This window comes from Macaca mulatta, chromosome 7 (assembly GCF_049350105.2).
Source record: "Macaca mulatta isolate MMU2019108-1 chromosome 7, T2T-MMU8v2.0, whole genome shotgun sequence".
Classification (NCBI taxonomy): domain Eukaryota; kingdom Metazoa; phylum Chordata; class Mammalia; order Primates; family Cercopithecidae; genus Macaca; species Macaca mulatta.
In genome coordinates, this window is record NC_133412.1 from 127,076,665 (window position 1) to 127,103,332 (window position 26,668).

At 47.2% G+C, this 26,668-nt stretch overlaps 1 protein-coding gene and 1 long non-coding RNA gene across 7 annotated transcripts; one reads left to right on the forward strand and one right to left on the reverse strand.

Moving 5' to 3' along the window:
* Nucleotides 1-5,008: 5,008 nt before the first annotated feature.
* On the reverse strand, nucleotides 5,009-12,166 carry BMP4 (bone morphogenetic protein 4). 6 transcript variants are annotated; one of them, XM_001084801.4, is made up of 4 exons: nucleotides 11,795-12,166; nucleotides 8,542-8,666; nucleotides 7,134-7,510; nucleotides 5,009-6,169 (listed from the first exon to the last, which is right to left on the reverse strand). In XM_001084801.4, the coding sequence occupies exons 3-4, from the start codon at nucleotides 7,501-7,503 to the stop codon at nucleotides 5,313-5,315; spliced, it is 1,227 nt and encodes a 408-aa protein (XP_001084801.1). In that variant the 5' UTR covers nucleotides 7,504-7,510; nucleotides 8,542-8,666; nucleotides 11,795-12,166; the 3' UTR covers nucleotides 5,009-5,312. The 6 variants fall into 6 exon arrangements, with proteins under 6 accessions (XP_001084801.1, XP_001084680.1, XP_028707390.1 ...); XM_001084680.5 differs by having other exon boundaries at nucleotides 12,004-12,154; XM_028851557.2 differs by having other exon boundaries at nucleotides 7,134-7,457; nucleotides 12,004-12,132.
* Nucleotides 9,183-17,958, forward strand: LOC144329746 (uncharacterized). Its single transcript, XR_013395386.1, has 2 exons — nucleotides 9,183-11,571; nucleotides 17,459-17,958. It is a non-coding gene; the product is annotated as an uncharacterized LOC144329746 (long non-coding RNA).
* Nucleotides 17,959-26,668: the final 8,710 nt, after the last annotated feature.

The following is a 26,668-nucleotide window of genomic DNA, read 5'->3' on the forward strand; positions in this document are numbered from 1 at the left end:
AACCATACCACCCCTCATCTCTTTCTCTCTGATAAGGTACATATCTTTGACCTCTTTGCCCGGGTCCTACCTCAGAAACAAACTGCTTTGAAAACCAAATGACAAGGATTAAAAGATTAAATCAGCATGAAGCTTGAGTTGAACACAGTTGTACATTTTCTTAACTCAATCGTGGACAACTATATGCAGGATGGAATCACTTGCTGGTACCTTAGGGAGACAGAAATAATTACAGGACTAAACTATTGAGTCTAGTCGATTAAAATCTCAATCAGTGTGCTTTGGACTGTTTAGAGAATTATCTGCTGATGAGGGCTTCAGTTAATAAAACTGGAAAAAACATATTGCTAAACTACCAATAATGAAATTTTGCAAAACTAGAATCTACTTGCACTTGGCTACCAGGTTCCAGGATTTGGGGTGGGGAACTTTGTAGTCATTTAAAAATATTTTTGCTAGAAATCAAGCTATAAAAAGTTAAAAGAGATCAATGAGATCTTTGCTTTGGAAAATGTGGCAAAACTCAAAGCTGGACTTCAGAAATTCTCATTAGTAACACAACGCAGCAAATTATTCTTCCATCTTGTCTTCTTTTCCTCAAATTTCACATTTTTGAGGTAAACATTTTGAAATCCTATAGTATTTTCTCAATTGTTTGTTCTGAACAGCATACTGTAACTTTTATATTTTCACTTAGTTTATAAAGAATATTTTGAAGAGCAAGAGAAAGCAGAAACAACTGGAACTTGCTGCAGTTAATGCTTTAAATAAAGTGAATTATGAATGGTAATTTCAAATGGCTTCCAAGCTGAAAAAAAATTTTAGATTTTTTTCTACAATTGACTCAACGTTGCACACCTTGCACTTTTGACTCCTTTTTCAAAATAATTTCTGTGGGCTTTTTTTGTTGTTGTTTTGTTGTTGTTGTTTTTTAACATTAGAGCAATTCGACATTTTTCCTAAAATCAGCCACTTTTCTCCACTGGTGAGCATTGCAGTTCTGTTTGTTTATTCTGCCATTAGGTGCTAAATGCATAGGGAAATGAGATCCTTGCAATCCCACCCAGACCACATTTCTAATCACTCTGAATTTAATTTTCAGTTATAGTTTTCAGAATTGTGCTAGTTTGTATCACATGGTAACCCTGAATAACTTTCCATCAATTCTAATTTGGCAGTCCACCAGTTATCCTAAATTCCTCTAGGGAATACTAATAACCTTCTGATTCCCAGGTAATGTAAGGTCACCAACGTTGCATTTGTATTACTCTTTTCCTCTTCAAAAGAGAGTATGTGAATAGTTTGTAAAATTTGTTCTGTGTTGAAGCAAAAGTATCTTTGATGACAAATAGTTGGGAGACCTGGGCCTCGGATGAGCTTTCTGCTCCTGGCTGGGTGGATACGGTGAGTCCCCGGCCAGAGGCCCTGCAGAGGTCAGCTAAGGTGCTGTCATTCTGTATCCCGGACTTGGCATCTCATTTCTGAAAGCAATCGTCCAGCTCCACTCTCGCACACCTGTAGCCTCTCCCGTTCACCTCCGTCCCCCGACTGTCGGGGAGCGGAGACCTACCTGTAGTTCAGCTGGGACCCAGGGCTCTCCGCATCCCCGAGGGGCCCGAGACAGCGGCTCAGCCTCCAGGGCCAGTCTGCAGGTCCGACCCTCACCCAGCGGGCCTGTTTCCCACTCGCCCATGTCCCCGCTCCCATTGAGTCACCCCCATATGCAGGCCACTGTGAGCTCGGAGGCAAGAGAGCCTCGCTCCCTAATTCCCACTCTCTGTCCCCTACAGAAAATCCCTAAAGGTCTCGACCCTTCTTACGCCCCTCCACCCCGGGGAGCCTTCCCCTGCAGACTCCACTCTTCTGCGCGGCCGTTTGACCCCATTTCGCATGAAATCAGCCGAGCGACAGCCCCGAGGACCAGCGAGCGCTAATCAGATCCGTCTGTCTCTGCAGAGCTTCACCTGAGCCCCGGGTCCTCTAGGGCTGATGAGCGGGCCGGCTCTCGGGCCCAGGCTGGGGGACCCGCAGTCCACGGTCTGCGGGGATGGGGAGGGGTGGCCGCCCGCCGCGCGGCTCCCGCGGGCCGTCGCCAGGTGCACGGTCCCCCTGGTCCCCCGCAGGGAGGACGCCCCCTGGTGCCCCCGCCGCCGCCGAGCCCGGGAGCGCCTGAGCGGGCGGGAGGCGGGGCCGGCGAGGCCGGATCTTGACGCCGGTCCAAGGCCGGGTGACTATTGGGGTCTGCCAGCCCCGCGGACGCGCCGAGCCCTCTCACTGTGGCGCTGCCCGGCGGCGAGGGGGCTGGTGGAACCAAGCATGGTCAAGACAGAAAACAAAGTCAGCAGGTCACCTGGCAGGTTCTGGGCGAATTATGCAACGAAAGCAGGGGAATGTTTGATGCGTCCCTCCCCACTCCACCCCCCATCTTTTTTTTTTTTTTTTTTTTGCTCTTAAGCTCCTAGGAAGCCGGTTCCAGTTTAAGGGTTGGATAGGGATCGACCAAGCTGCTCCTCTGATGTGGTTACGACTTTGCCGAACTGCGCAAGGGCGAGCTTCCCTCCCCATCTTTCTTTTAAGTAATGGGACCATTACTCTGGAGGAAAAAAAAAAAAAAAACATGAATGGGGGCGAAATGGTAGGCTTGATCCAAAAGCAATGCCGAGAATCACCCTACGACTTCCATAAGGTACTGAACTGAATATTAGGCAAAAATATTAAATGCCGAAACCTGAATTAAATAATCTCCACACACATCCTTTTTTTTTTTTTTTAATCTCCCCCGGCCTCAGGACTAAGCTTTCAAACAGAATTTAAAGAGTTAACGCTGGCCATAGTTCTTTGTTTTCCATGCTAACATTTGTGGCATTAGGACTATTTTGTTAACTAGGTATACGCAATTCACAGAATTTCACGGTAAATTCCCCAGACCAAATATTTGGCTGAACAAATAAACAACATTATCCATTCCTGAAAATAAGCCAGTAGGAAGGGGGGAGGACGGGGGAAGGGGTTGGTTTCTAGAAACTGGACAGCCACAGGGCTCAGTACTGGCCCTAGGATAATTTGTTCAAGTGCTGGAGATCTACTGGTTCCCTTTCAATGACATTGACATTTCAGAAAGTTGCTAGAAATTGGGCAAAACAAAATGAGGTTGCCTGAGGGGAATCCATAATGGGCTTCCCTAAATGATTTATTTGAGCTTCATACCATTAATCAAAGGGGCAGCGACCTGGGGGGCTGGAGGGGTGGGGGGAAGGATCCCTTTTTGCGGGGAGTTTTGGAGGGACTGTGGAGTCTTGCTGCCTTTGCCTGGGGCTCTGATCTCTTCTCTCCACCTGCGCTCTCCGGGGAGCTGGGGTTTTGGCAACCACCCTGCTTCGATTTTTATTGGTTTCCACTAAGCTGCTTCTTTTGGAGGAGTGTAGGACTTCAGTAATTAAAAACAAAAATGAATCCTGCTTCACCCACCTCACTTCCAAGAGCATATGTAAGAACGAGTGTGTGTACAAGAATGCAAGGGTGCACACCCCACACAGAAAAATGCAAACGCCAGGAGTGTGCACCACACATTCTTTGGGTGCACACACCACCAGAAACAGCAGTACTACCGCTCATATCTACATCTCCATGATGGAGAAATGTGCTATCAGCCTTCCCCCACAGACACCATACAAAGACACTATTTCTGCCCCAAAGGGATCCATAGGGATCTTGGTCTGTACTGGCTCACTTCATATGTGTGAATTTTCTCAGCACACATATGAAATGAGCCAGCACAGACCAAGATTCAGGGCTTAATTTAGTTGTTGGTGGCAAGTAGAAAAAGCAAAGGCCTCTCCTCTGCTCCTCTTAATCCCTACACCCGTCATTCCAGAAAGGCATTTGTCTGCCTGCTGGGAGCCCTTAACTGAGGGTACATTAGCATCCTCCTTTTTTTTAACTCTGTCCAAAAATTGAGCTTTTGCTTTTAAGAAACCCTAACACAGAACATCAGCTCTACCTCTTTCTGCCCAAGGGAAGAGAGTATGGGGGAGGCAGTACAGAGAGAAAAGGAGAGTTGACATTTGACTCAAGAGATTTGTGTATAATAGTGGGACACCTTCACAGTGCCTGCTTAGAAATTCTGACCCTTTAGTATCTAACCCCATTGTCAACCCCCACCTAGCCCAATCTGTTGGGATCCTAAACTTGATGAAGGCCTTTACAGAGGACAAGGGAAAATGTCAAGAAACAATGGGAAATTATATCATGTGGTATATTAAAACAGTAATCAACAAACTTCTTGAAGGTAGGGTATATTATTTGTTCCAAAAAAAAAAAAAAGACGAAATAGCAGTGCATGCCTGTAATCCCAAAGAGGCTGAAATGAGAAGATTGCTTGAGCCCAAGAGTTCAAGACCAGCCTGGGGCAACAGAGAGAGAACCTGTTCCCCCCCCCCCCAAAAAAAAGACAAAAACAAAAGAGTCCTCCCTGGAGAGAAAAAAAAATTTTTTAAACATGCCTTCACACACACATTATGATGTGAGTGTGCAAATTAGTTCTGATTTGGAAATATCACATTGGTGCCTGTAATAACTGGAGATACTCTGAGGTATCATAAAAGCAGAGGTGGGTAATCATTTTTCTAGAGTTAAGACCTCATCACACTCAGCTGTGATACGCCTCAACAGGTGAGTGAAACAGAAGATGTACAAGGGGCCCAAAATGAAGTCTTTAATCTGACCTACACTCCTTTCATCCCAGTATTTCTCCAAGGCATGTGTCATCCAGATGGGAGAGGATACTGTGTCCTTGTTAACATTAAATAGAAATGGAAAACAATTCATGCTGGCAATTACCATCTCTCTCTGTGAACAGTTTACTTCCTGTCCCTACAACTTAACCACCTCCAGGTACCACCTTTTGACTTCCATCCAGCCTCCAACTCACCTCAACAGAAAAAAGCCTCATTCAAAAGAGATGAGCCCAAAGGAAAAGAGAGAGGATTAAAGAGAAAAAAAGCCATGATTTACCTTTAAAATAATGACTCATTTTATTTTTTCTTTTAATATGTAGTTATAAATATATTTTGTCAAAATATATGATCATATGGTCAAAACATTTGCACGTAAAGTCATAAATAAGGTCAAGGTGAATGTTTAGGGTTTTCTTCCTTTTTTTTTTTTTTTTTTTTAAAATAAAAGTCCAGCTATAAGGAAGCAGTCTGTGTAGTGTGTGGGTGAGTGGATGAGAATGTGTGTGTGTATGTGTGTGGTGTGTGTGTGTGTTGTGTATATCTGTCTGTCTGTCTATCCTCAAGGACTGCCTGATCTCAGCGGCACCCACATCCCTCTACTACCATCTCCTGATAATTTTTCAGTACCACTTTATCATACTCATCCAGGTACAGCATGGAGATGGCACTCAGTTCAGTGGGCACACAACAGGCTTTGGGGATACTGGAATTGACAGAATTGACCAGGGTCTGCACAATGGCATGGTTGGTTGAGTTGAGGTGGTCAGCCAGTGGAAAGGGGCAGTCCCCATGGCAGTAGAAGGCCTGGTAGCCTGGTGGGGCCACAATCCAGTCATTCCAGCCCACATCGCTGAAGTCCACATAGAGCGAGTGGCGCCGGCAGTTCTTATTCTTCTTCCGGGCCCGCTGTGGGTGATGCTTAGGACTACGCTTGGCCCTCCGGCGTCGGGTCAAGGCATGGCCCCGGCCATCATGGCCAAAGGTGACCAGGAGGGGCCGGAGCTGGGCCCAATTCCCACTCCCTTGAGGTAACGATCGGCTAATCCTGACATGCTGGCCCTGGTGGGTCCGAGTCTGATGGAGGTGAGTCACCTCAATGGCCAGCCCATAGTTTGGCTGCTTCTCCCGGGTCCAGCGAAGGACCGCAGGGCTCACATCAAAAGTTTCCCACCGTGTCACATTGTGGTGGACCAGTCTCGTGTCCAGTAGTCGTGTGATGAGGTGCCCAGGCACCACTTCTGCTGGGGGCTTCATAACCTCATAAATGTTTATACGGTGGAAGCCCCGTTCCCAATCAGGGCCCTGGTCCACCTGCTCCCGGAAGAGCCGAAGCTCTGCAGAGGAGATCACCTCGTTCTCTGGGATGCTGCTGAGGTTAAAGAGGAAACGAAAAGCAGAGTTTTCACTGGTCCCTGGGATGTTCTCCAGATGTTCTAGGCACAGTTAGGAAGGAAGGGGAAAAGAAAAAGCACATGAACTTTTTTCAAAGATGGAAGAGTCAAGAGAGAGCTCAGGGTTGGGCGATGAATGGTGAATTCTGCTTATGCAGGGAAAACCTACTGGGGGGAAATAAGCATACCCCTTAATTTGAAGGAGCAGATAAGTGGGGCAGCTAGCAAACCAGCAAAATGTAGCTAGCATTTCTCAAGCACCAAAGACAGAAACTACCTCCCAGCCTCCTTGATATGTCTAATAATTTCCATGTGCCAACTCCTCTAGGGCACCACCATCAGACTCCTCTTTTAAAACCCCCCCTTGGTTTTGTGTCCACAGTTTTCTTTACAAGTGGTTGTAAAGAAAAAGAGGGGCCAACAGAGCACAGGCAGGAGGAAACATGCACACAACCACCTTCTCCCTCTTCCACTATTGAGTATGTTACTAAACATTTCCCCAGCGATCTTGGAAACACAGAGCATGCCTTGTTGATCATGTTACAGAGGGGAAAATAAATTCCAACACAGTAATGATGCTGGTGGATTAATAACTCAGATTTACTTTGGAAAAGAAACATCCGCTAGGAAACATTCAGATCGGATTACAAGGCCCCTATTGAATAAACCCGACAAACACACAGCTGTAATATTAAATTCAGTAGGTGCTTTGAAAAAAACGGGCAGAAAACCCAGCAGAAAAGGCTTTGATATAGCAAAAACACACCGCTGGGGCTAGCCCACGTCTGAGTGCTGTCATTCCCCTTCCCCTGAACACCTCCCCCTCTGTCTCCAAAAAATAAGTTCGGTGGCAGCTCTGCAAATTCTTGGAGGTAAGGAGCTCTGTTCCTCAGCCTCCTGGATTGGGGCTTTGATGTAACCCGAACTCTTCTTCCCCAGGGCTTTCACTGCCCCTCTAGCCAGTCTCACTAGCCCTCCCCCACGCAGACTGGGGGAACAGACTGACCTTCGTGGTGGAAGCTCCTCACGGTGTTAGCCCGGCTGGCCGGGCGCTCAGGATACTCCAGACCAGCGCTGTGGATCTGCTCTTCCTCCTCCTCCCCAGACTGAAGCCGGTAAAGATCCCGCATGTAATCCGGAATGACGGCACTCTTGCTAGGCTGCGGGCGGCGGCGCAGCCCGAACATCTGCAGAAGTGTCGCCTCGAAGTCCCGCAGGAGCTCATGGCTCTGCCCTGAGCGGCGTCCTCCCGCGTGGCCCTGAATCTCGGCGACTTTTTTCTTCCCCGTCTCAGGTATCAAACTAGCATGGCTCGCGCCTCCTAGCAGGACTTGGCATAATAAAACGACCATCAGCATTCGGTTACCAGGAATCATGGTGTCTCTGGGGAGGGGGAGGGGAGTGGAAGGTTAGAGAATAAATAAACACCAATAAATAGGGAGAAATAGATGTGTCTGCATATGCATTTAGGGCTAGAAATGGAGGGGCAAGATGGAAAGCAGGTCAGAAAGATCAAGTTTGTGTCTTCTCCCTCACACCACCACCCCCCCCACCACCACCCACCAGCTGCAGCCATGCACGGCCTGAAAGTAAGAATTGCCCTGTAATTACTTGGTCTAACTTGTTTACAGTCAAATAACCCCAAATCAGATAGCCTCCATCCTGTTAATCTTTTTTTGTCCTAACTGCTATCTGAGCCATGATCTCAGCGTGGCTTCTTCAAGGATAAACAGTTAACATTGAGGGGGTAAAAAGGGGTGGGGGAGGGAGAATTAGAATGACATTGCTCTCCACTTTAGACCTTCAGCTTCCCTCCCTTTTCCTCCACCCTCAGAGCCCAACTTTCACAACTTCCAGTTGGTTCAGAGCCAGAGGGAGGGAAAGTGAGAGGCAGGGGCTGGGCGAAGACAGAGGGCGACAGGATCCAGAAGCCGAGAAGGTGGTCTAGGAGCTAACCGAGTGGCTTGAAGGCTTATTGTATTGTGGCCGATGACTTTGAAATACTCAGCCAAAAGTGCCTGATCGTGCCCGCTCACCCCCAGGAGAAACCTCTGTGAGTTTTGACAAGACAGTGGGAATGCGCCACTGAGACACTGGGTGCTCCGCCAGGCAAGTAGGGTAGGGGAAGGGAGTGGTTAGCCCTCAAGGTACAACCCCGGGCTTTCATCTCTTTAGCTCCCTCGCGCTCCCCTTTCTTGCAACGCTGAGAGGGCGAGTGCGCGCCAGCAACACTTTAAAAGGAACCAGTACGCTTCGAGCGCCCCGGCTGCAGGGCCAAGAAGGGAGCGACAGTGCTGCCAGGGAGCAGAGTGTGGACATTGCAAGGGAGGTCCGACGGAAGGGACAGCCGGCGAGCAGGGGTGGTGAGGGCAGAGTGAATTCCCGGGAGGGGGAAGGAAGAGGTGTCTACTCACTGACAGAAAACAAGGCATATAATAACAGTCCATGATTCTTGACAGCCAATCTTGAACAAACTTGCTGGAAAGGCTCAGGGAAGCTGCAGCAGTGCGTTGCTCGGGATGGCACTACAGAATGGCTCCTAAAAGGAATATTTGAATATAATGAGACTCCGGCGCAGACAGACTCTGTTTTTCTTCCAGCCCCTCGGAGTCACGTGAGCGCCGAGGCCCCTCCCGCGGCGGGCGGTGAAAGGGCCTGCGCGCCCTCCCCTCCTCCACAGCCCCCCGCCCCTCGCGGGCCCGCCCCCTCCAGGCGAGGCCAACCTCCGCGCCCGCCGCCCGAGCCTCTGCGGTCCGGGAGGAGCTCCCGGCGGCGCTCGGCAGAGCCCTCGGCCGGTGCCTCGCGGCCGCCGCGCTCCCCAGACTCAGGGCGCAGCGCGCGGAGAACCCGGTTCTTGGCGCGTTGCGTCGGACTGGGCCCCCACGCCAGGCCACCTGAAGCTAGAGGATTTGGGGCGCACTGAAGGGACTGCGTCTTGCAGCTCGAACCCTGCTTAAGTGGGGGCCGGGAGCGAGGTCGGGAAAGTCTCACCCGCCCAAAGCCTCACCACCGAGAGGCACTTAAAAAGGAAAGCGCCGAGGGACCCTGCACACGCGCGTATACACACACACACAAGCAAACACGAGCTCCCCGCCACTTCCTCCCCAGGGTCTCCACAAGGCCAAATATTGCTCCCAATGACAGCCAGTCACCCCTTGGCGAACGCCTGCTAAGGCTCCGAAGAGCGGGGCCACCGATCTAGCTCCCGGCTGAAAGCTGCCGACCTTGTCACGCACGGGGCCGGGAATGGGCGGGGGGCGTTAGAGGGTGATCGCTGTGGGAAAGTGAGAGGGAGCGGTTGCTAATCATTGCTCCAGGTCCATTACGGAGAATCCCCAAACAAAGTCGGCCGCTGCGTGGCCCCTCTCCCCCGGCAAAGCAGACCCCGAAGAAGCCATTGCAGGCGGAGGGACAGACGCCGGGGCTCGCAGCTCCGGGCAGATTCAGAGAGAGGCGTCGCTGCAGAAAGGACGCATCACAGTTTTCAGATCTTAATGTCGCCGAGGTTTTACAACTCCCAACCCGGCGCAGAAAGGAAATCCCACCATGTTCCCGAGAGTCGAGAAAACCGTGAACAGCTTTCGGCCTGCGCTCGACCTCTGCGTCTGCGTCTCTCTCGCCTCGGCTTGGCTTATTTTTTAAACCACCACACTCCTTCCCCCGCCACTTCCTTCCCCCACCCCCTTCCTCCGTTGCACCAGCAGCAGAGTCGCAGCAAATACTCCTTCAAGAATTTTACCTACCTACAGCTCAAGCGATTACTAGGATGTACTGACTAATTGAAGATGCTGCGGCGCGCGTGGGTCGCTCAGAGCAAGGGCCTCTTCGAAAACCCGACTCGTCGCAACTCAGCGTTCGCAGGGCCGGGCGTGCCAGGTCGCCCCCGGGACCCTGGCCCCATGACTCCTGCCCCAAAGCCCACTCCACCCGATCTCCCTTTCCTGAGGCTGTTCCTGGTTGCCGCTTTGGTCGCTCTGGAGCTCAAGGGCTCGGGTTGCCTGCCGCCCCACTCTCCACGCAAAAACTTGGTTTTCTTCTTAGGGGCACTTGCAGGTAGACTTGGAGGAAGAAGAGTAAAGGATCGAGCAGCTCAGCCCTCCCTCCCGACGGTGGATGCCCGGCGTCGACCGACACCTCAGGTCCGGGTGCGGAGGCCGCGGGCGCCCCTGCGCGACCGTCCGTGCCCCGCAAGAGCTGCGCGGCTTTCGCCTTTGCTGGTCCCGCGCCACCGCTGGGGCGGACTGCGAAAGGGTTGGGAAGAGCAAAGGGTTTTTTTGTTTTGTTTGAGACGCAGAAGCCCTTTAAAAAGCCCGGCGAGGACAGATCCAGAAGTAGAGAAAGGAGACGGAGGCAAGCTGGTGCCCGCAAGGCAGAGGGACAGTGGAAGGGGCGGGCGCCCGGGATCCCCGGAAAACCCTCGGCCCCAAGGAATCTCCTGGGGCGGGAGCACGCGGTTCTAAAACCGAGAGGATAGGGAGGGGAAGGGGGAGTTGCCTTTCAATTTCGGACTCACCAGGATTCATCTCTCATCACATTTTTCTTCTCAAATTTTTAAATCGAAAAGATAAAAGCCAAAAGAACGTTCATCCCCAGAACTTTTTCTTGGGGGAAAGGAATGCAACTCGGGGTGGTTGTCCTTCACTTCCCTACCCGAATCTTCTCCTAATGCCGAAATGTGTTTACAGGTAGCCTCATTTTACCAACTATGTATCTTTTGGGGTGTTTACGTCTCACAAAGCCTTCAACTCATAAACCGCGATCCTTGAAAACCATCCTCCAAAGAAGTGCTTAGGAGGCGTCTGAGGCCCCCGGACCAACTCCCGCTGGAAAAAGCCTGCAGGGACCCGGGAATCACGGGATCCTTTCCCGTCGGTTCCGGGCCGGGAGGGCCAGGAAGAGCCGCGCGTCCGCCTTTCGTCCCGCCAGGAACTCCCCATAGGACACGACACCGCAGGAACGCGCGTCCTGGGAGCCCCTGGGATCCTGGCGGTCGTCTCTACGGACCCTACACCATGAAATGATAGAGGGGAGGCTCCTTTGGTTCCGCAAGTCGACGAAAATAGCTCGTGGAGAAGGCGCCTCCTGCAACTGCAGTTCGCAAGCTCTCGGGGCGCCCCGCCAGCTGGGGGCCAGATTGGGTGACACTCCCCTCGACGCAGCCTCCGGAGCGGCGCGCACTCTCCAGAGGCCAGCAAGACTGCGCTCTCTACCGCAGAACCAGCTCCAGCTAGGTGTTCTCTCCCCATCTCGCCGTCGCTCTGCCCCCTCACTCTCTCCGGACCTCAGAGCCGGCTCTTCCCTTCCTCCTCCCGCCCTTTCCGTCCGGGGATCGCAACCTCCAGCCCGTGGGCAACGCGTTCAGCCCAAGACCCCACAGTTTTTCCCAACGACCCCCTACCAAGGGCTTCTCTTGCTTCTGTTCTCCTGCCCCGCACTTCCCAAAGGTGAGAATCTCCCAGGGACTGCTGGACAGAGAAGGCCTGGGCAGGGGCAGCAGCAGGTATTTAAAGGTCTTTCAGCGCCAGCATCCCCACCTCCAGTACCATTATAGGAAAATAATTAGGCCACCTTTTGCCTCGGTCACAGCCTGAGTCCCCAGCTTATTCCCCCCAAGGAGGCTCCTAGACCCCCTCTGCCTGTCTCCCCTCACCAGGTAGCCTTGCTCACCATAGGTCCCTGCAGTAGCGGGCTCGCCAGCAGCAGCTCCTGGGGACCTCTGAACGGTTGTAGTGAACCTGGGCGAGGGCCGGGGACTGGGGCGCTGCAGGCTCGAGACAGCTTGGACGGGAATCCCATCGGGGAGACAGGCTAGATACTCAGCCCGAGCAGCAGCGGCGTCTCAGGCTCGCGTCCCTCGGCTCGGATGCCACACTCACCTAGCTTCCGGGCCGGGCTCCGCGCTCCTTCCCTCCCTCCCTCCTCCTCTGCCTTCTCGCATCTTCCTTCCTCCTCTTTCCCTCCCTCGCTTTCTTTCTTTCCTTCCTCCTCCTCTTCCCCGGCGGCCCCTCCCTTCTTCCCTCCTCCCTCGCTCGCCTCCCTTTCTGGGGATGGGAGCCCCGCCCACATCCTCCCCTCCAGCCTCCCGACCTTGCCTAGCAGGCCCGGGTCCCGGAAGCCCAGGCAGCGCCCGAGTCCGCAGCTGCCGTCCGAGCTGGGACGCCGATGCCTCCAGCTCTGGGAAGCGGCTGGGGCTCACCTGGGGACCACGTGCGGAGGTACTAGAAAGCATGCACCGACTAGTCGCTGTACCTTCCAAAAATACCCATGGGAGTCTGGGCTTCCCTGAGTTTAGTGTAACTGCTGCCCAAACTGATGATTAAAACACTGAGTAATCACCATTTACCCTGAGTAATTAGAGATAATGAAACACCTCTAAAATCAGGTTATGGAGAAAGGAGCTGTTGGATCGGTTTAAAAGGTGGCCTTCCATAAACTGTTAAAGGATTTCCAAACGTTGAGAAACAGGCTGTGTGCAGAACTGTGTGCCAGTGAGAGATACCTCTTGGGCTGTTAAAAGGTGAATTTCCTTCCAAAACATTCTTCAAGTGCGTTTTGTGGAACGCCTTGGTGATGACCCTGAGGTAGACCCCAGTAAACGAGCTCACTTGCCTCCTCCCCACAAGGCCAAAAGACAGAGGTGGCCTGCAGACAGGCTGAGGCCACGTTTTTACAGTTAGAAAAATCTGTTTCTAGCTCAGAAGCCGTCTTAAGAACCGACACAGCAGTTATTTTTGTTGGTGGTGTTATGATTGATGTTGATTTTTTTGTTCATTTTTGGTGTACCTAAGAATCCTGACACTCCAGGAGTATCAGGTGGTTATCCAAGGAGATAACCACAGAAGCAATAACCTTTTAGGCCACAGCAAGACAAGAAAAGATGCCCCTTGGTCTGTTTTCAAAGAGGGGAGATGAGGAATTGGCCCTTTCATATAAAAACATTTTAGTAATCATATTAGCAGGGAGGTGGAATATGGTGGCTTTTAAACCTTCCCAAACAGGAACTAATTTCACACACTGCCTCGGATGGAGCTGTGAGGGAGCTATCAGCCTCATCTCTCTGTTTTACAAACAAGGAAAGGAAGGACTACCAGGTTAAAGGGACTTGCCCAGATCTCTGAAGTAAATCACAGCCTCTGCTCCAGAGCTAATGCTTCAGGGAGGGGTTGAGGCTCACAGCCTGAGCTCCAGGTAGCCAGGGGAGTGCTGGAAGACTGAGCATTTCCTGTCCTGGATTTCTTTCCCTGGGACAGACATGACACTTTACTGTCTCCGCAAAGCATTTAGGTCTTTACTTAAACAGATATTGGCCCCGGGTGTCGCATCTATAAAAACTTTACATTTATACACCTTCAATATTTAAAAAACAAGAACTGCTTCCTGTGTGGAACACAGATTACAAAGGGTGTGGAATACCTGAGATCAGAAAAGCAACTGTCAGAGCAAGGCCAAGACATCCTGCCATCTTTTCCCGGCCTAGGTCTTTTGACCTAATAATGCACCAAACAACAGAAACAAGCTGTAGGGCTTTGGGCAAGTCTTTTCATTCCTGTGAGTGTCAGTTTTCTCATCTGCAGAATGAAAGGATTGGGCCAGATCATCTGCATGCTCCCTTTATATTTGAAAATGATTTGATTATTTAATTGTAATTTTAGCCAACATACATCTTCTTTCATTTTAAATCACTCCTGAATTGACTTTCTCTAAGAACTTCTGATTAAAACAGGACAGGGCAATAACACCACCCCAAAAGGATGACAAAATATACCTCCAGCTTCCAAATACTCAAAATCACAATTAATTATTAAAAATAATAACAGAAAATTAAAACTCCATTAAATAGTTACCTAATGTTCCTCCTGCAATACCAGGCATTGTGCTCCTTTAGCACAGTACCTGAAGTAAGGACAGATTAAATGCTCACTGAACCCTTAATCAATCACTATTGTTTTAATCATTAACAAAATGTGTTTCTTAATATTTAAACTCAGAAACAGCAGTGATATGCTGTTCTTAAAGGCAGGACTTTATTTTATTTTAAAGAACAAATGTCGTTTTGGGTTTTTTTTAATTCCAAAGGTTTTTGAATGACAGTTTTTGTCTCATTTTGCTGCAGCCCAGACAATAAAGTGGCCACTGATTGGCCCATCCATGAGTCTGTGACACTCACAGTCCAGGAGTTTCCAATTAAGCTACCCAACACACCTTGTTTAGACCCCTGATACGAATCTTCAGATATATGATGAGAGAACTCAGCTTTAGTTCTCTTGGGACAGCTTTATTTCTCTCCCCATATTTTAGATGGGTACAAGCCATCTGTTATCAACTGCTTTTACCCACTCTTCCTCTTTCCCCCCTTACTCGTGCCAAAGAACTAATTACTTGTTGGTTAGAGAGCTAAATCAACCACAGCCTAGTGATCAGAGTTGGTGAGAAGAATCAGTTTAGTTATTTTCCCTATCTCAAACTTACCTGTGAATTTTCATGTTTTTATAGAACATGGTAGATAGACCAAATAAAACTGTACCCTTAAAGCATATTGATGAAGAGGAGAAACCCACCATAATTCAGGAGCAACTATTGCTCCTATGCTGCTACTGCTGAATGGAGGGCATTCCTTTGTTGGATCTTTCCTGGAGAACATCAAGAAAGAGTGGCTGGTCAATAGCCTGTCGGCGAGCCCTTGGGACAGCCTTTTTCAAAGTATGTTCTCAGGACTGTAAGCCTCAGAGTAGGGTGGGGGTGCAGATAAAATGCAGATTTCCTGGCGCTGCCCCAGATCTGGACCCAGAAATCTGTATATTTCACAAGGTTCTCTGGTCATTCTGAGCACACTAAAGCTTGAGAGCTACTGTGGATTTTTTTTTTTTTTTTTTTTTTTGAGATGAATTTTGGCTCTTATTGCCCAGGCTGGAGTGCAATGGCATAATCTCAACTCACCACAACCTCCACCTCCCAGGTTCAAGCGATTCTCCTGCCTCAGCCTCCCGAGTAGCTGGGATTACAGGCATGTGCCACCACGCCCGGCTAATATTTTGTATTTTTACTAGAGACAGGGTTTCTACATGTTGGTCAGGCTGGTCTCGAAATCCTGACCTCAGGTGATCCACCCACCTCGGCCTCCCAAAGTGCTGGGATTACAGGCGTGAGCCACGGTGCCCAGCCCCTGAGAGCTACTGTTTTAAAAGCTATTTTGCTTCCATTTTCTATGCTGATAAGTGCCATTAAAAGGCTGGTACCAAGACATCATTAAACAGGCAAGGAATATGCTTGGCTTGAGTTTTATAAACTGTTAAATGTGGCAATTATAGTATCACTATGCCCTGAACACACCAAATAGGTCTATGCAAGTGAAAAGATAATCCTATGGATACAATAGCCCTTAATTCCCCATCCCCAGTTAAGAACCACATCAGGTCTTCAAACCTTCTTTGCCAATTAGGTGTCTGGTGAAGCTATGGAAGGAATTCCCAGAGTCATTGCTAAGTTTTGAGAGGCAATAAGCTAGATCAATTGGAATTGGAATTCGAATTGGAAGTGATCTCTGAAATTGGCCAGAAATATTAGTTTTCCTCTTAATATTTATCATATGTTATATATTTGCCCTATAGATCTCTAGCCCTTACAACAACCCTTATAAAATCTCTTTCCTACAGATGAGAATCTGAAGTTTAGAGAGGCTTTGTAAGTTGCTCAAGGTCACAAAGCTAGAAGGTGGTGGACCCCAAGTCCAAACCATGTCAGTCTCTCCTCTCCCTGGACCTGCAGGTGGGGGAGCAAGTGAGGGGTATTGTGGATAGATCCCCGAGGCTTATCCTGGAAGCTTTCCCCAGGCCAAGGCACCAGCTGCTGCTCCATCCTGGCAGCATGCTATTACCAGGAATTTCAGGATATCTTCCCAAGTTCTTAGATAACAAAATAAAATCAAGACCTAGAAGTTTGTTTCTTCCTGACGTTCCTATATAAGCCCACCTTAGGGCAAGACTTTTATGTGACCTTTCCTGAGAAAAAGGTTATGATCTTGAGAAAGGAGCTAATTATCTCTGCTGGGTCCAAGTCTCCTCATTGTAAAATGTGGAGCTTGAACAGGATCCTCACAGGTCTTTCTCAGGCCCCAGAATACAGAGACAATATAACCTGGTCGTTAAAATCACAGTCAAATTTCTTAATCTCCAGTGTCCACTCATTATGTTTTGTCTATGTAGATCTGACCCATGAACACAGCTCTGCCAAGATAACTACTCACTGTCAAAATCATACCTACTCTGAGCAATTAGTTTTTACTAATAGTCTGAGACTGAATGACATGTCCAAAAAGCATTTTCCGTCTGAGTTTTCGGATTCCTAACACCTCTAACTTTTAATAATTTTTTTCCCTGTCCCTCAGGCTAAAACATAAACTCATTTTCTTTCTTTCTGGTCTAAAGATGAACTTTTAACCCAATTGCACAAGTTGTTCCTTCTCTAAACATTTAATATTGTTGCCAACCTTTGGTATGCCTCACTCAAACTAAATAATACTGGATGCTGATATTTTCTCATGACAAAAAGAAAATCTAATACTATTTCGTTTCCTTATGTTTTAAATTACTGCCTTGCTACTTTCTGGAATATGGTCCTTTCTAGAAAAACCCTTCAATATTAACATCCAAGCCGGGCGTGGTGGCTCATGCCTGTAATCCCAGCACTTTGGGAGGCCGAGGCCAGTGGATCCCGAGGTCAGGAGATCGAGACCATCCTGGCTAACACGGTGAAACCCCGTCTCTACTAAAAATACAAAAACTTAGCCGGGTGTGGTGGCGGGCACCTGTAGTCCCAGCTACTCAGGAGGCTGAGGCAGGAGAATGGCATGAACCCAGGAGGCAGAGCTTGCAGTGAGCTGAGATCGCCCCACTGCACTCCAGCCTGGGCAATAGAGTGAGACTCTGTCTCAAAAACAAACAAACAAACAAGCAAAAAACCAAGCAAACAAACAAACAAAAAATCCAAAATAGACAGAGACTTCTAAATGAACCCCCAGTGATATCAGACAGATGAAAAGACTTTTTATGTCATAACATGTTTAATATGTGGATGGCAGACAGGGCATGGATATGAAAAGTCTTTCTTTTCTAGGGAATGATCAGGATGGGATTGACATGCAATGACAGATTTTTGGGTTTTGACTATTCTCAGTTTCCTCTCCTAAAAAAATAGTCGACTGCACTCACTCAATTCTACAACAGGGATGCTGTTTGAAAATAAATTCTTTTAGAGGATATCAAAAAGATTAAACCTTGAAATGTCTTTGTTTTGTGCTCATACGTCCTTCTCATTCTCTTTTTCTGACCCTAGTGTGCGGGAACAGTGTGACCTAAACAAGAACATAGTGTCACTATAGGATGAGTGACACTTGGAAGCAGAGGCAGAGTGCTACATGGACACCTGACTGTACCAAATGGTTATTGTGGTTTCCCAATCAGATGCCAATTGTGGAATACCAGCTAATATTCTACCCTCAATTCATGCTAAAAGCTTTCCAGTCTTTCTCAAGGAAACCTGTCCAAAGGGATATGTGATCCAAGGAATTGTTACTGTATAAGTAAAACTTGGATGTTTTTACTAATAGTCCACATATTTCACAGCCCTTTGGTGGAGAGCCTTTTTCATTAATGTTCTGTTCAAGAATAATTGCATAGTATTTATAATCCTCTCAGGGATTAAGTATAGATGTAACATACAACTCAAAAATGCTTGTTGATGTTCACTTTGTAAAAATTCATCAAGTTGTTTACTTGATATTCATGCACTTTCTTTTTGTGTTATATATTTTTTAATTAAATGCTTATGGAAACTATGCTTTTAAAATGATTTTTTAAAAGTTATTTTCTTTGACCATTAGTTGAAGCCCACTAGCAATACACAATGTTTGGAGCCAAATGGTTGGGCAGGGCAAAACCAGGGGGAGCCTATTCTATGGTCCTCTGGTGGCCACAGCACCTGAGAAACTAATATGTGGCTTCAGGAAATCCACTCTGGGGCCACAGAAGAAAGAACAGTTGTACCAACCAAGGCCTAGCCTCGGGACTGGTACAGTCCATGGTAGAAGGCAAGATGTCTGACACAATCCTGGCATGTTCCTTAAACTCTTGGGAGGGCTGGTAACCACTGGACCAGAACAGAAGCTCCTGGAGTAATCTGAGACTTGTGCTCAGCTCTTCCCTTCCTTGGCTTCTCTTGCTAAGAAGCTCAGACTGGCACTGCAAACCATCAATCTCTGGGCCGAAATGGCAAGGTCATCAGATATGTATTTCTTAGGATAAAAATGCAGGAAGGTAAAACTTCATCCAAAACAGATAACAGTTTAAGAGAAAGAAATGGGCTCCACCCCCAGATTCTGGGAGCCCGGGGCTTAGGAGATGGGCTGGGGAAAGGATGGTGATAGAGAAAATGGGACTCCCAAGTGACTGTCTTGGTCCCTCACCACAGCTGAATCCCAGCTTTGATGCAGAGAGATGGAGTCAAGTGCATGTGACCGGGCTTTGACCCTTTTCAGAATCTTGCACCCACAGGGCCAGGCTCAGAGATTGTGCAAACTCAGTTTCAGGGAGTCAGAGAAACCGAAGAGAGGTGTTGAGAGGCGGGGCTGCAAGAAAAGTATGAGGTAAGGGGTTGAAGGAGGGAGTCCTGCTCTTGAGGAGCAGCCCTGATGCACACTCCACTCACCTCCTCCAGGCAGAAGAAGAAGAAGGTGTGCACGCGGGGAAGTTCGGAGGCCCGCTTCGTCTTTCTAGACTGCAGCTGCGCCAACATGCTGGGGACACGAGGATCACCAGTCCGAGTACCTCCCCACCCCTCCCTGAGCCAGCTAAGGAGAACAACTTCCCAGCTCCTTATCCTCATTCCCTCCCTTATCACGCGCAGACTGGACTTCTCTGATATCCCCTAATGTAAAGAAACATCCGCGTGCTCCGCCGATGCCCCAGGGCCACCGGAAGAGAGCAGTGGGGTGTGAGAACTAGGCTGTTTCCAGTGGCTGGTGGGCGCGGGGGAGCGACTACTGCGCCCTCCCCTTGGGCATTCCTCTCCGGTCCCTGAGGCGACGCCCTAGTAAGCCTCCACGGACGTCAGCGAAGGGTGGGTGGAGGGTCACCCTGACCGCGCCCCACAGCTGGGCCCTGCGCTCTGCCCACCGCCACGCCACCTTCACCGCGCGATGCCGGCACTCCCGCCTTTCTCTTGCCCTCGTTATTTTTAGTTCGGCTGCTGCACCTCCCTGCTTGCAACAGCTCGCCCCGCTCTCAGACTCGTTTTGCAGGATTTGTGCCCCCGGTGGCTAACCTGATCCGCACTTGAATAAACAGCGAGCGCCCGGGCAACCTGGGCGAGCCACCCGCGCGGAATTTGCATCCATCCGCACCAGAGGTTCCCGAGACGCTAAGCGTTCTCGCCTACCAGAACTTGGAAACAATGGACCATCCCCGGAATGAATGAATGAAATTTTTAAAACGAAAGGGACAGGGGCAGCGGCAGAGCGGCTCCTGGGACAATTTTGCCCGTGCTTCCTGACGTTCTCTCCGTGAAGCCCAAGGGGACGCCGGGGCAACAGGGTACAGGAGCCCGGATGATAGTGGCAGAAAATTAAATTTGGATAGTATTTGTTAAGTTTGCTTTCCTAGCTAGCTGCCCCCTCCACTACCATTTCTATCTTAAGACAGGCTTTCCAGGTGGCAGAGGATGGCTTTTCTCATCAGTTAAGAAAAAAAGCGTGCTCCCCCAAGGTCTGAGTTTGTGTGATGGGCTGTTTCCACTTGCCAAGCCCTGCGGTGGTACCTGCAAGCTTATGCGATAGTAGGAAAGTGAGATTTGTAAGGCCTGGAGGAGATGTGAGGTTGCCAGAGGCCACTTCAGATAGTCAGTTCCTGGTGGGTTAGTGAATCATTGCACAACCTTAAGGGCTCCAGCCTTCCTGCAAGCCAGTCAAACAAAAAGAAAACATAACAAAGAGTTTTCTTTATTCAGCATAAAGGGATGGCTGGCTAGCTTTTGAAGTTTTTCCTCAGAATTCTGATTTTTATTCTGAAAATCTGAGTTTTGTTTCTTGTTCACCTCCAACAAGTTAGGATGTCAACTATGGATAACAGGTAAACATGCCTCCAAATATGCTGTGGCACTCTGTGACTTGACTAGTTCTACAGCTAGAACCCAAGGAGTTTGGATGATCTAGTTTTATTTCCCCAGTTTTAGAAGAAATTCAGGGAGAAAAAATGGGGACAAAAACCAGGTGATTAAGGGACTAAGATTCTCAAGGGGTAAGTAAAAGTGATTGTTGGCTTTGTTTGTTGTATTTAAATTAAATGTTAATCTCTTTAAACTAGAGATTCTTAGGCCTGCCATTTGACTTCATTAAGAATCCCTGGATGGATTTTAGGGGATCTGTGAAAACTCCGACATTTATGCAGATAATTTTTTATGTAAACGTAAAAGTGCTTGGGGGTGCATGACTTCCTCTATGTTTCCATGTGCTAAATCTTTTCTATTGGGATATGTCTCCAAGTTGCACTCATAACAAACTTTCATCCAGTGGTACCTAGTTTTCACACTCAACAACAAAACGTTCTTAACTCATCACTGAGACAACAGAAACTCCACTCTGTTAAGAGCCAACAGTCACAGGGGAAAGGACCCTGGCACAATAGTGACCTGGAGCCTAAGTCCCTGCTCTGCCCCACGTTAACTGTACCCACCAGTTACCCACTGAAGACTCTTGTGACTTAACGTGAGGATCAAACGTTGGAGTGTACATGAAACCAATTTACAGATCACAAAATACATGGCTAGTGGCATTTATGAAATAAATGCTGATGGGTTTCCACATGCTAGAATTATGAAATTATGAAATTCCAATTGTTCATAATTAAATGAACAATTATGTGAATAATTATAATTATGTGAATATGTGCATATTTTCTTCAACCATATACTTATAAGGAAAATCAACATACTTTGGATTCCTGACCATTGTTAGTCATATTCATGTTTCATTATCTCATTTAATCCTCAAAAAAGCTCCTTGTGGTTTATATACCACAGTTATCAACACACATCGCCCCACCCCCATCACCACCACCACCAACTTTCTTTTAGCATTTGAGGAAAGAAGTGTAGAGAGGTTAAGTAATTTGCCTAAGGCCACCCAGCTAACAAACACCAGGTTTCGATTTCAGATAAAGTTCCTGTTTACAAGAGGGGAATATTAGAAAAAGAGCAAATTTTGTACAGCTTTAGGTAAATTTAATTCCTTGTGCATTTTGTGCAAAAGTACAGGAGTTTTAAATAGAGCAGCCACAATTAAGATGGTCAGTCTTCTCGTATACTCTTTGCTGGAAAACTGTCCTTAACCCATTTATTTCCCCCCTTTCATTTCCTCCACAGTTCAGGTTCACTAGTGTCTTAATAAAAATGTATATACATAGTTCCTTATTAGTGGCATCTAGCTTCTTTAACTAATTAGGCAGGCTTAGAAGGGAAAGAGCATCTCTGTCCTCCACTTCTGCAACTTTTTCCAGTAACCCTTTGAACTAAGAAGCATCATCTATGGCAGCCAGTAGATGCCAAACTGAAGCCATCGAATGGCTGAATATCTCAAAGTTAACTCAAAGTTAATTAGCAAGGACAGGCCGGGCGCGGTGGCTCAAGCCTGTAATCCCAGCACTTTGGGAGGCCGAGACGGGCGGATCACGAGGTCAGGAGATCGAGACCATCCTGGCTAATACGGTGAAACCCCGTCTCTACTAAAAATACAAAAAACTAGCCGGGCGAGGTGGCGGGCGCCTGTGGTCCCAGCTACTCGGGAGGCTGAGGCAGGAGAATGGCGGGAACCCGGGAGGCGGAGCTTGCAGTGAGCTGAGGTCCGGCCACTGCACTCCAGCCCGGGCGACAGAGCGAGACTCCGTCTTAAAAAAAAAAAAAAAAAAAAAAAAAAAAAAAATTAGCAAGGACATATCTCTTTTGTGTATAGCACCCAGTCATGAAGCTAAAGAAGTCAAAACAGATATATTTCGTGGCTTCCTGAGTTATAGGGAAATTAAGAAAACAACCATGAACTCTGATCTACTTTCTTTTAAATACTTTCTTATGCCTTTAGCACTGGCATGTGGGTTTGTTCAACACAGTCCTCCTATTTCATTTCTCTTTAGCATAAAATCCTTAATAGCAAACTGTACACTACATAGTTTGTGGATGTTCCATAGAACAGAAGGACATCTGTTCTTGATCTTTAATTATGTTTTAATTATATCTTGAGAACCAGTATCACAAAAAATGAGTTGCTGGAGGTCAAGACCCAAAAGCAAAAGCAAAAAAAAAAAAAAAAAAATTATGGATTATAGTAGGTACATTGCTAAAAAAAATTATGAATGATGGTGTGCTCCTGTACGAGACTCAGATTGCTGGAATAACAGACAAAAGCATCTTCTTAGTAACATTTTGATACTTAAACAAGGAGGAATTGATGAAATGATTTGTTAAAGTGCTTTAGTCACTGTTGTGTGTTTTTTTTTAAAATACAGACTTGAAGTCAGGTAGCCTGGTTTCAGGTATAACTAAAATTAGTTCATACTATTGGCATGAACATGGATATGTGACTTTATTTCTGGAGGCCTCTGCTTCTTGATGAGTTATGTGGGCTATATGATATCTCAACTTCAGAGGTTGATGGGCTTTTTCTGCAAAGGGCCAGAGAGTAAATATTTCAGGCTTTGTGGGCCACATGCTGTCTCTGTCATTATTTTTTTCTCTTCCTCCTAGTCTTTTTCCTCCCTCTCCTTCTCTTCCTTTTCCTCCTCCCTGTTCTTTTTCTTCTACAATTGTTTACCATTTATATTTGTTGGCTAGGGCTGCTGTAACAAACTACCACAAGTTGGGTAGCTTAAACAAGAGAAATGTATTGTCTAACAGTTTTGGAAGCTAGATGACTAAGATCAAGGTGTTGGCAATGTTGGTTCTATTGAGAGCTGAAAGGGAGGCTTTGTTCCATGTCTCTCTCCTCACTTCTAGTGGTCTAGTCTTTGGCATTCTTTGACTTGTAGAAGCATCACCCCCATCTCTGCCTTCACATTCATATGGTGTTCTCCCTGTGTACACATCTATGTCCAAACTACCCCCTTTTATAAAAGCATCAGTCATAATGGGTTAGGGACCCATCCTTCTCCAGTACGATTTCAGATTATACCTGTAATGACCCAATTTCCAAATAAGCTCACATTCTGAGGTGCTGGCTGTTCATGAATTTGAAGGGACCACAATTCAGTTCATAAGGCCATTCCTAGCTCATAGACCATACGAAAACAGGTTATAGGCCACAGTTTGCTGATCCCCCTAGTAAAGCTCCTATTTACTCTAAAATCCTATAAACCTTTATTCTCCATTACATTCTCTGACAAATTATTTGCCTCTTATATTCATTTGACAAATTTTTTACTGAGCACCTACATTATGCTAGGCATTGTTATTGGTGCTGGAACAAAGAAGTGAAAAACTGATGAAAATCATTGTCTTTCTGGGTCTTAGAATCTGATAGGAAAGGCAGACCACCAACAAAATAAATGAGAACAATCTATCGCATGTTAGATGACAATAGGTACAAAGAATAAAAATTAAATGGGAAAAAGAGATGGCCATGGTGTTGAATTTTAATAGGGGGGTCAGGTGATGCTTCACAGAAAAGGTGACATTTGAGCAGAGACATGAAGGAGATGAGGGAGCCAGACACATGGATACCTGGAGAAACAGTGTCCAGTCAAAAGGAAGACCAAGATGTACTCTGAGGTGGAAATGGGCCAGGTGTGATCAGGAAACAGCAAGGAGGCAAGTGTGATTGAGTGGAGGGAGCCAAGGGAGAATATTAGGAGAGGTGAGAGAGGTGAGCTGTTCCCTGGTGTATGATCTTGCACCACCACCTTCAGAGCCTGTGCTGAGACCAAGTGAGACAAGCATGGCACCTAGGGCACACGTTTTAAGGAGGCAATCATTCCCAGGGTTGTGCAAGTGTAGGATGGACACCTGAGAGGGAGTGCCTCCTTAAGTCATGCACCCTAGGTGCCTCTCTGGCCTCATCCCAGTTCTGGATCCTGGTTTGGGTTCTGGCTTCAATTGCAAGTGGTACAGGAAGACTCTGGAGGGTTTTCAGCAGAAGAGTGCCATGATCAACCTTAAATTTTATCAGGATCACTCTGGTTGCTGTACTTAGAGAAAGGATAGTATAAAGGAGACTTCCTTTATTAGGATAAAATAGTCTTCAATAAGAAGACTATTGAAATAACTTCCAAAGTAAAATGGCAAAAGACTTCTTATCTGGTAATCCACCAAGGGTTGGGCTACCCTAAAAAGCTGTCAGAAATATAACCAGTAGACCTTTAATTGTCTTTTTGTTTTCACTTAACATTCTTTTGAAGTCATCTACATGCTAGACCACTTGTCAGGTGCTAGAATTTGAGTCTAATAATGAGCAAGAAATGATCCCTGTCTTAAAGAATTAGTAATTCCTCCCAACCTCCCTCCCTCCTTTCCTTCCTTCTTTCCTTCCCTGCCTCCCTCCCTCCCTCTCTCCTTCCCTCCCTCCTTCCTTCCTTCCTTCCTTCCTTCCTTCCTTCCTTCCTTGTGTCCTTATATTACAAAATTTTGCAAAAACAAAACAACCCATATTTTGAGGCCTATCTTTTTGGGAATTCATCAGCTTTCTTTGTTGAATTTTTCTGGTTCAGGCATCCCACATCCATCCCATTCAGAGCGGTATATAAATGACAGTGAGTATCAAGAAATTACTTAGAAAATCAGCCATGATTTATTCGGAATTCTCATGGCATTACTACATCTCCCTTTCACTCATAGGACCAGGAACTTTGGGGTCCAGAATATTAGCGATCCTTATACTCAATCCTCTCATTTGACTGATGAGACTGAGACCCACAAATATCAACCTATAATTTCCCACCTATTACTGGTAGAGTGTGGCAGACTGTATTTTTCAAAGCTGGCTGCAACAGTATCTTCCATTCCACATGCTCTTGAATGTGACTTCTGACACTCTTCCCACTGAGACATGGGGGTCTATGTTTTTTCTCTCTTTTTTTTTTTTTTTTTGGTGTTGTTGTCGAGATAGAGTCTCGCTCTGTTGCCCAGGCTGGAGTGCAGTGGCACAATCTTGGTGCACTGCAACCTCTACCTCCCAGGTTCAAGCAATTCTGCCTCAGCCTCCCAAGTAGCTGGGATTACAGGCACCTGACACCACGCCTGGCTAATTTTTGTATTTTTAGTAGAGACAGGGTTTCACCATGTTGGCCAGGCTGGTCTGTAACTCCTGACCTCAAGTGATCCGCCTGCCGTGGCCTCCCAAAATGCCGGGATTACAGGCGTGAGCCACTGTACCTGATCTTGTTTTCTCCTTTTGAATCTGTTTTTCTGTAGCTTTGATGTTGTAACAAATTCCATGTCTTAGTGGCTTAAAATAACATAACTCTGTTACAATTCTGGAGGTCAGAATTCCAAAATAGGTCTTACTGGGATAAAATCAAGATGTGAGCAGAGCTGCATTTTTTCTGGAGGTTCTAGGGTGCATCCGTTTTCTTGCCTTTTCCACTTTCTAGAGGAAACCTGCATTCCTTGGCTCATGACCAGCATCACTCTGCCCTCTGCTTCTGCATCACATCTCCTTCTCTGACTCTGACCCTCCGGGCTCGCGATTGTAAGGACCCTTGTAATTACACTGTGGCCACCTGGATAATCCAGGATAATCTCCCCATCTCAAGGTCTTTAGCTCAGTCAGGTCTGAAAAGTCCAGGTAAGGTAACATGTTCACAGGGTTGGAGATTAGGATGTGGACATTTTAGAGGGCTAGTATTATGCCTAACACACTGGGTAAGCTTATGGCTACAGAAGAACCAATGCTATGTAACATCCAAGACTACGTCATGAAAGTGATGGTGCTTCCAATTGGTTGCCTTAAATCACTCACTTTTAGAACCCAGGCGCTCTGCCATACAGAGAACGAAACAGACAAACGCATTGCCATCTTTGAGTTTACATGCAAAAAGGGAAGACAAGTGGCAATCAAATAGACAAACGTAATATAATATTAGGTGGGGTCGGACCAATATTTCTCCTTTTATCATTTAAGAAAAGTGGAAAGAATTACAAAAATTGCGTACAGACTTCCATGGGGCCTGATTTGTATATTTAACACAAAATTTAATTTAATAAAAAGAAAGAGCTTACAATCCTCATCTATAGTGTGGATTTAAGTGTACTGTAACTGCACCAATAGTTTTGGGAAACCTGAGTGTTTCAGTTGTCTGGTACTTCAAAATAATCCCAAAACAGAGTAGCTTAAAATCACAATTTATTATCACCTCTCCTGGTTCTCTAGATTGACTGGGCTCAGCTGGGCACTTCTTGCTTGGGTGGGGTTTCTTTTCGTTGCAGTCAGATGGTGGCTGTAGCAAAAGACATCTGAAGGCTGAACTGGGCCAGATGTTCAAGATGGCTTCTTCTCTCATGTGTATGGCC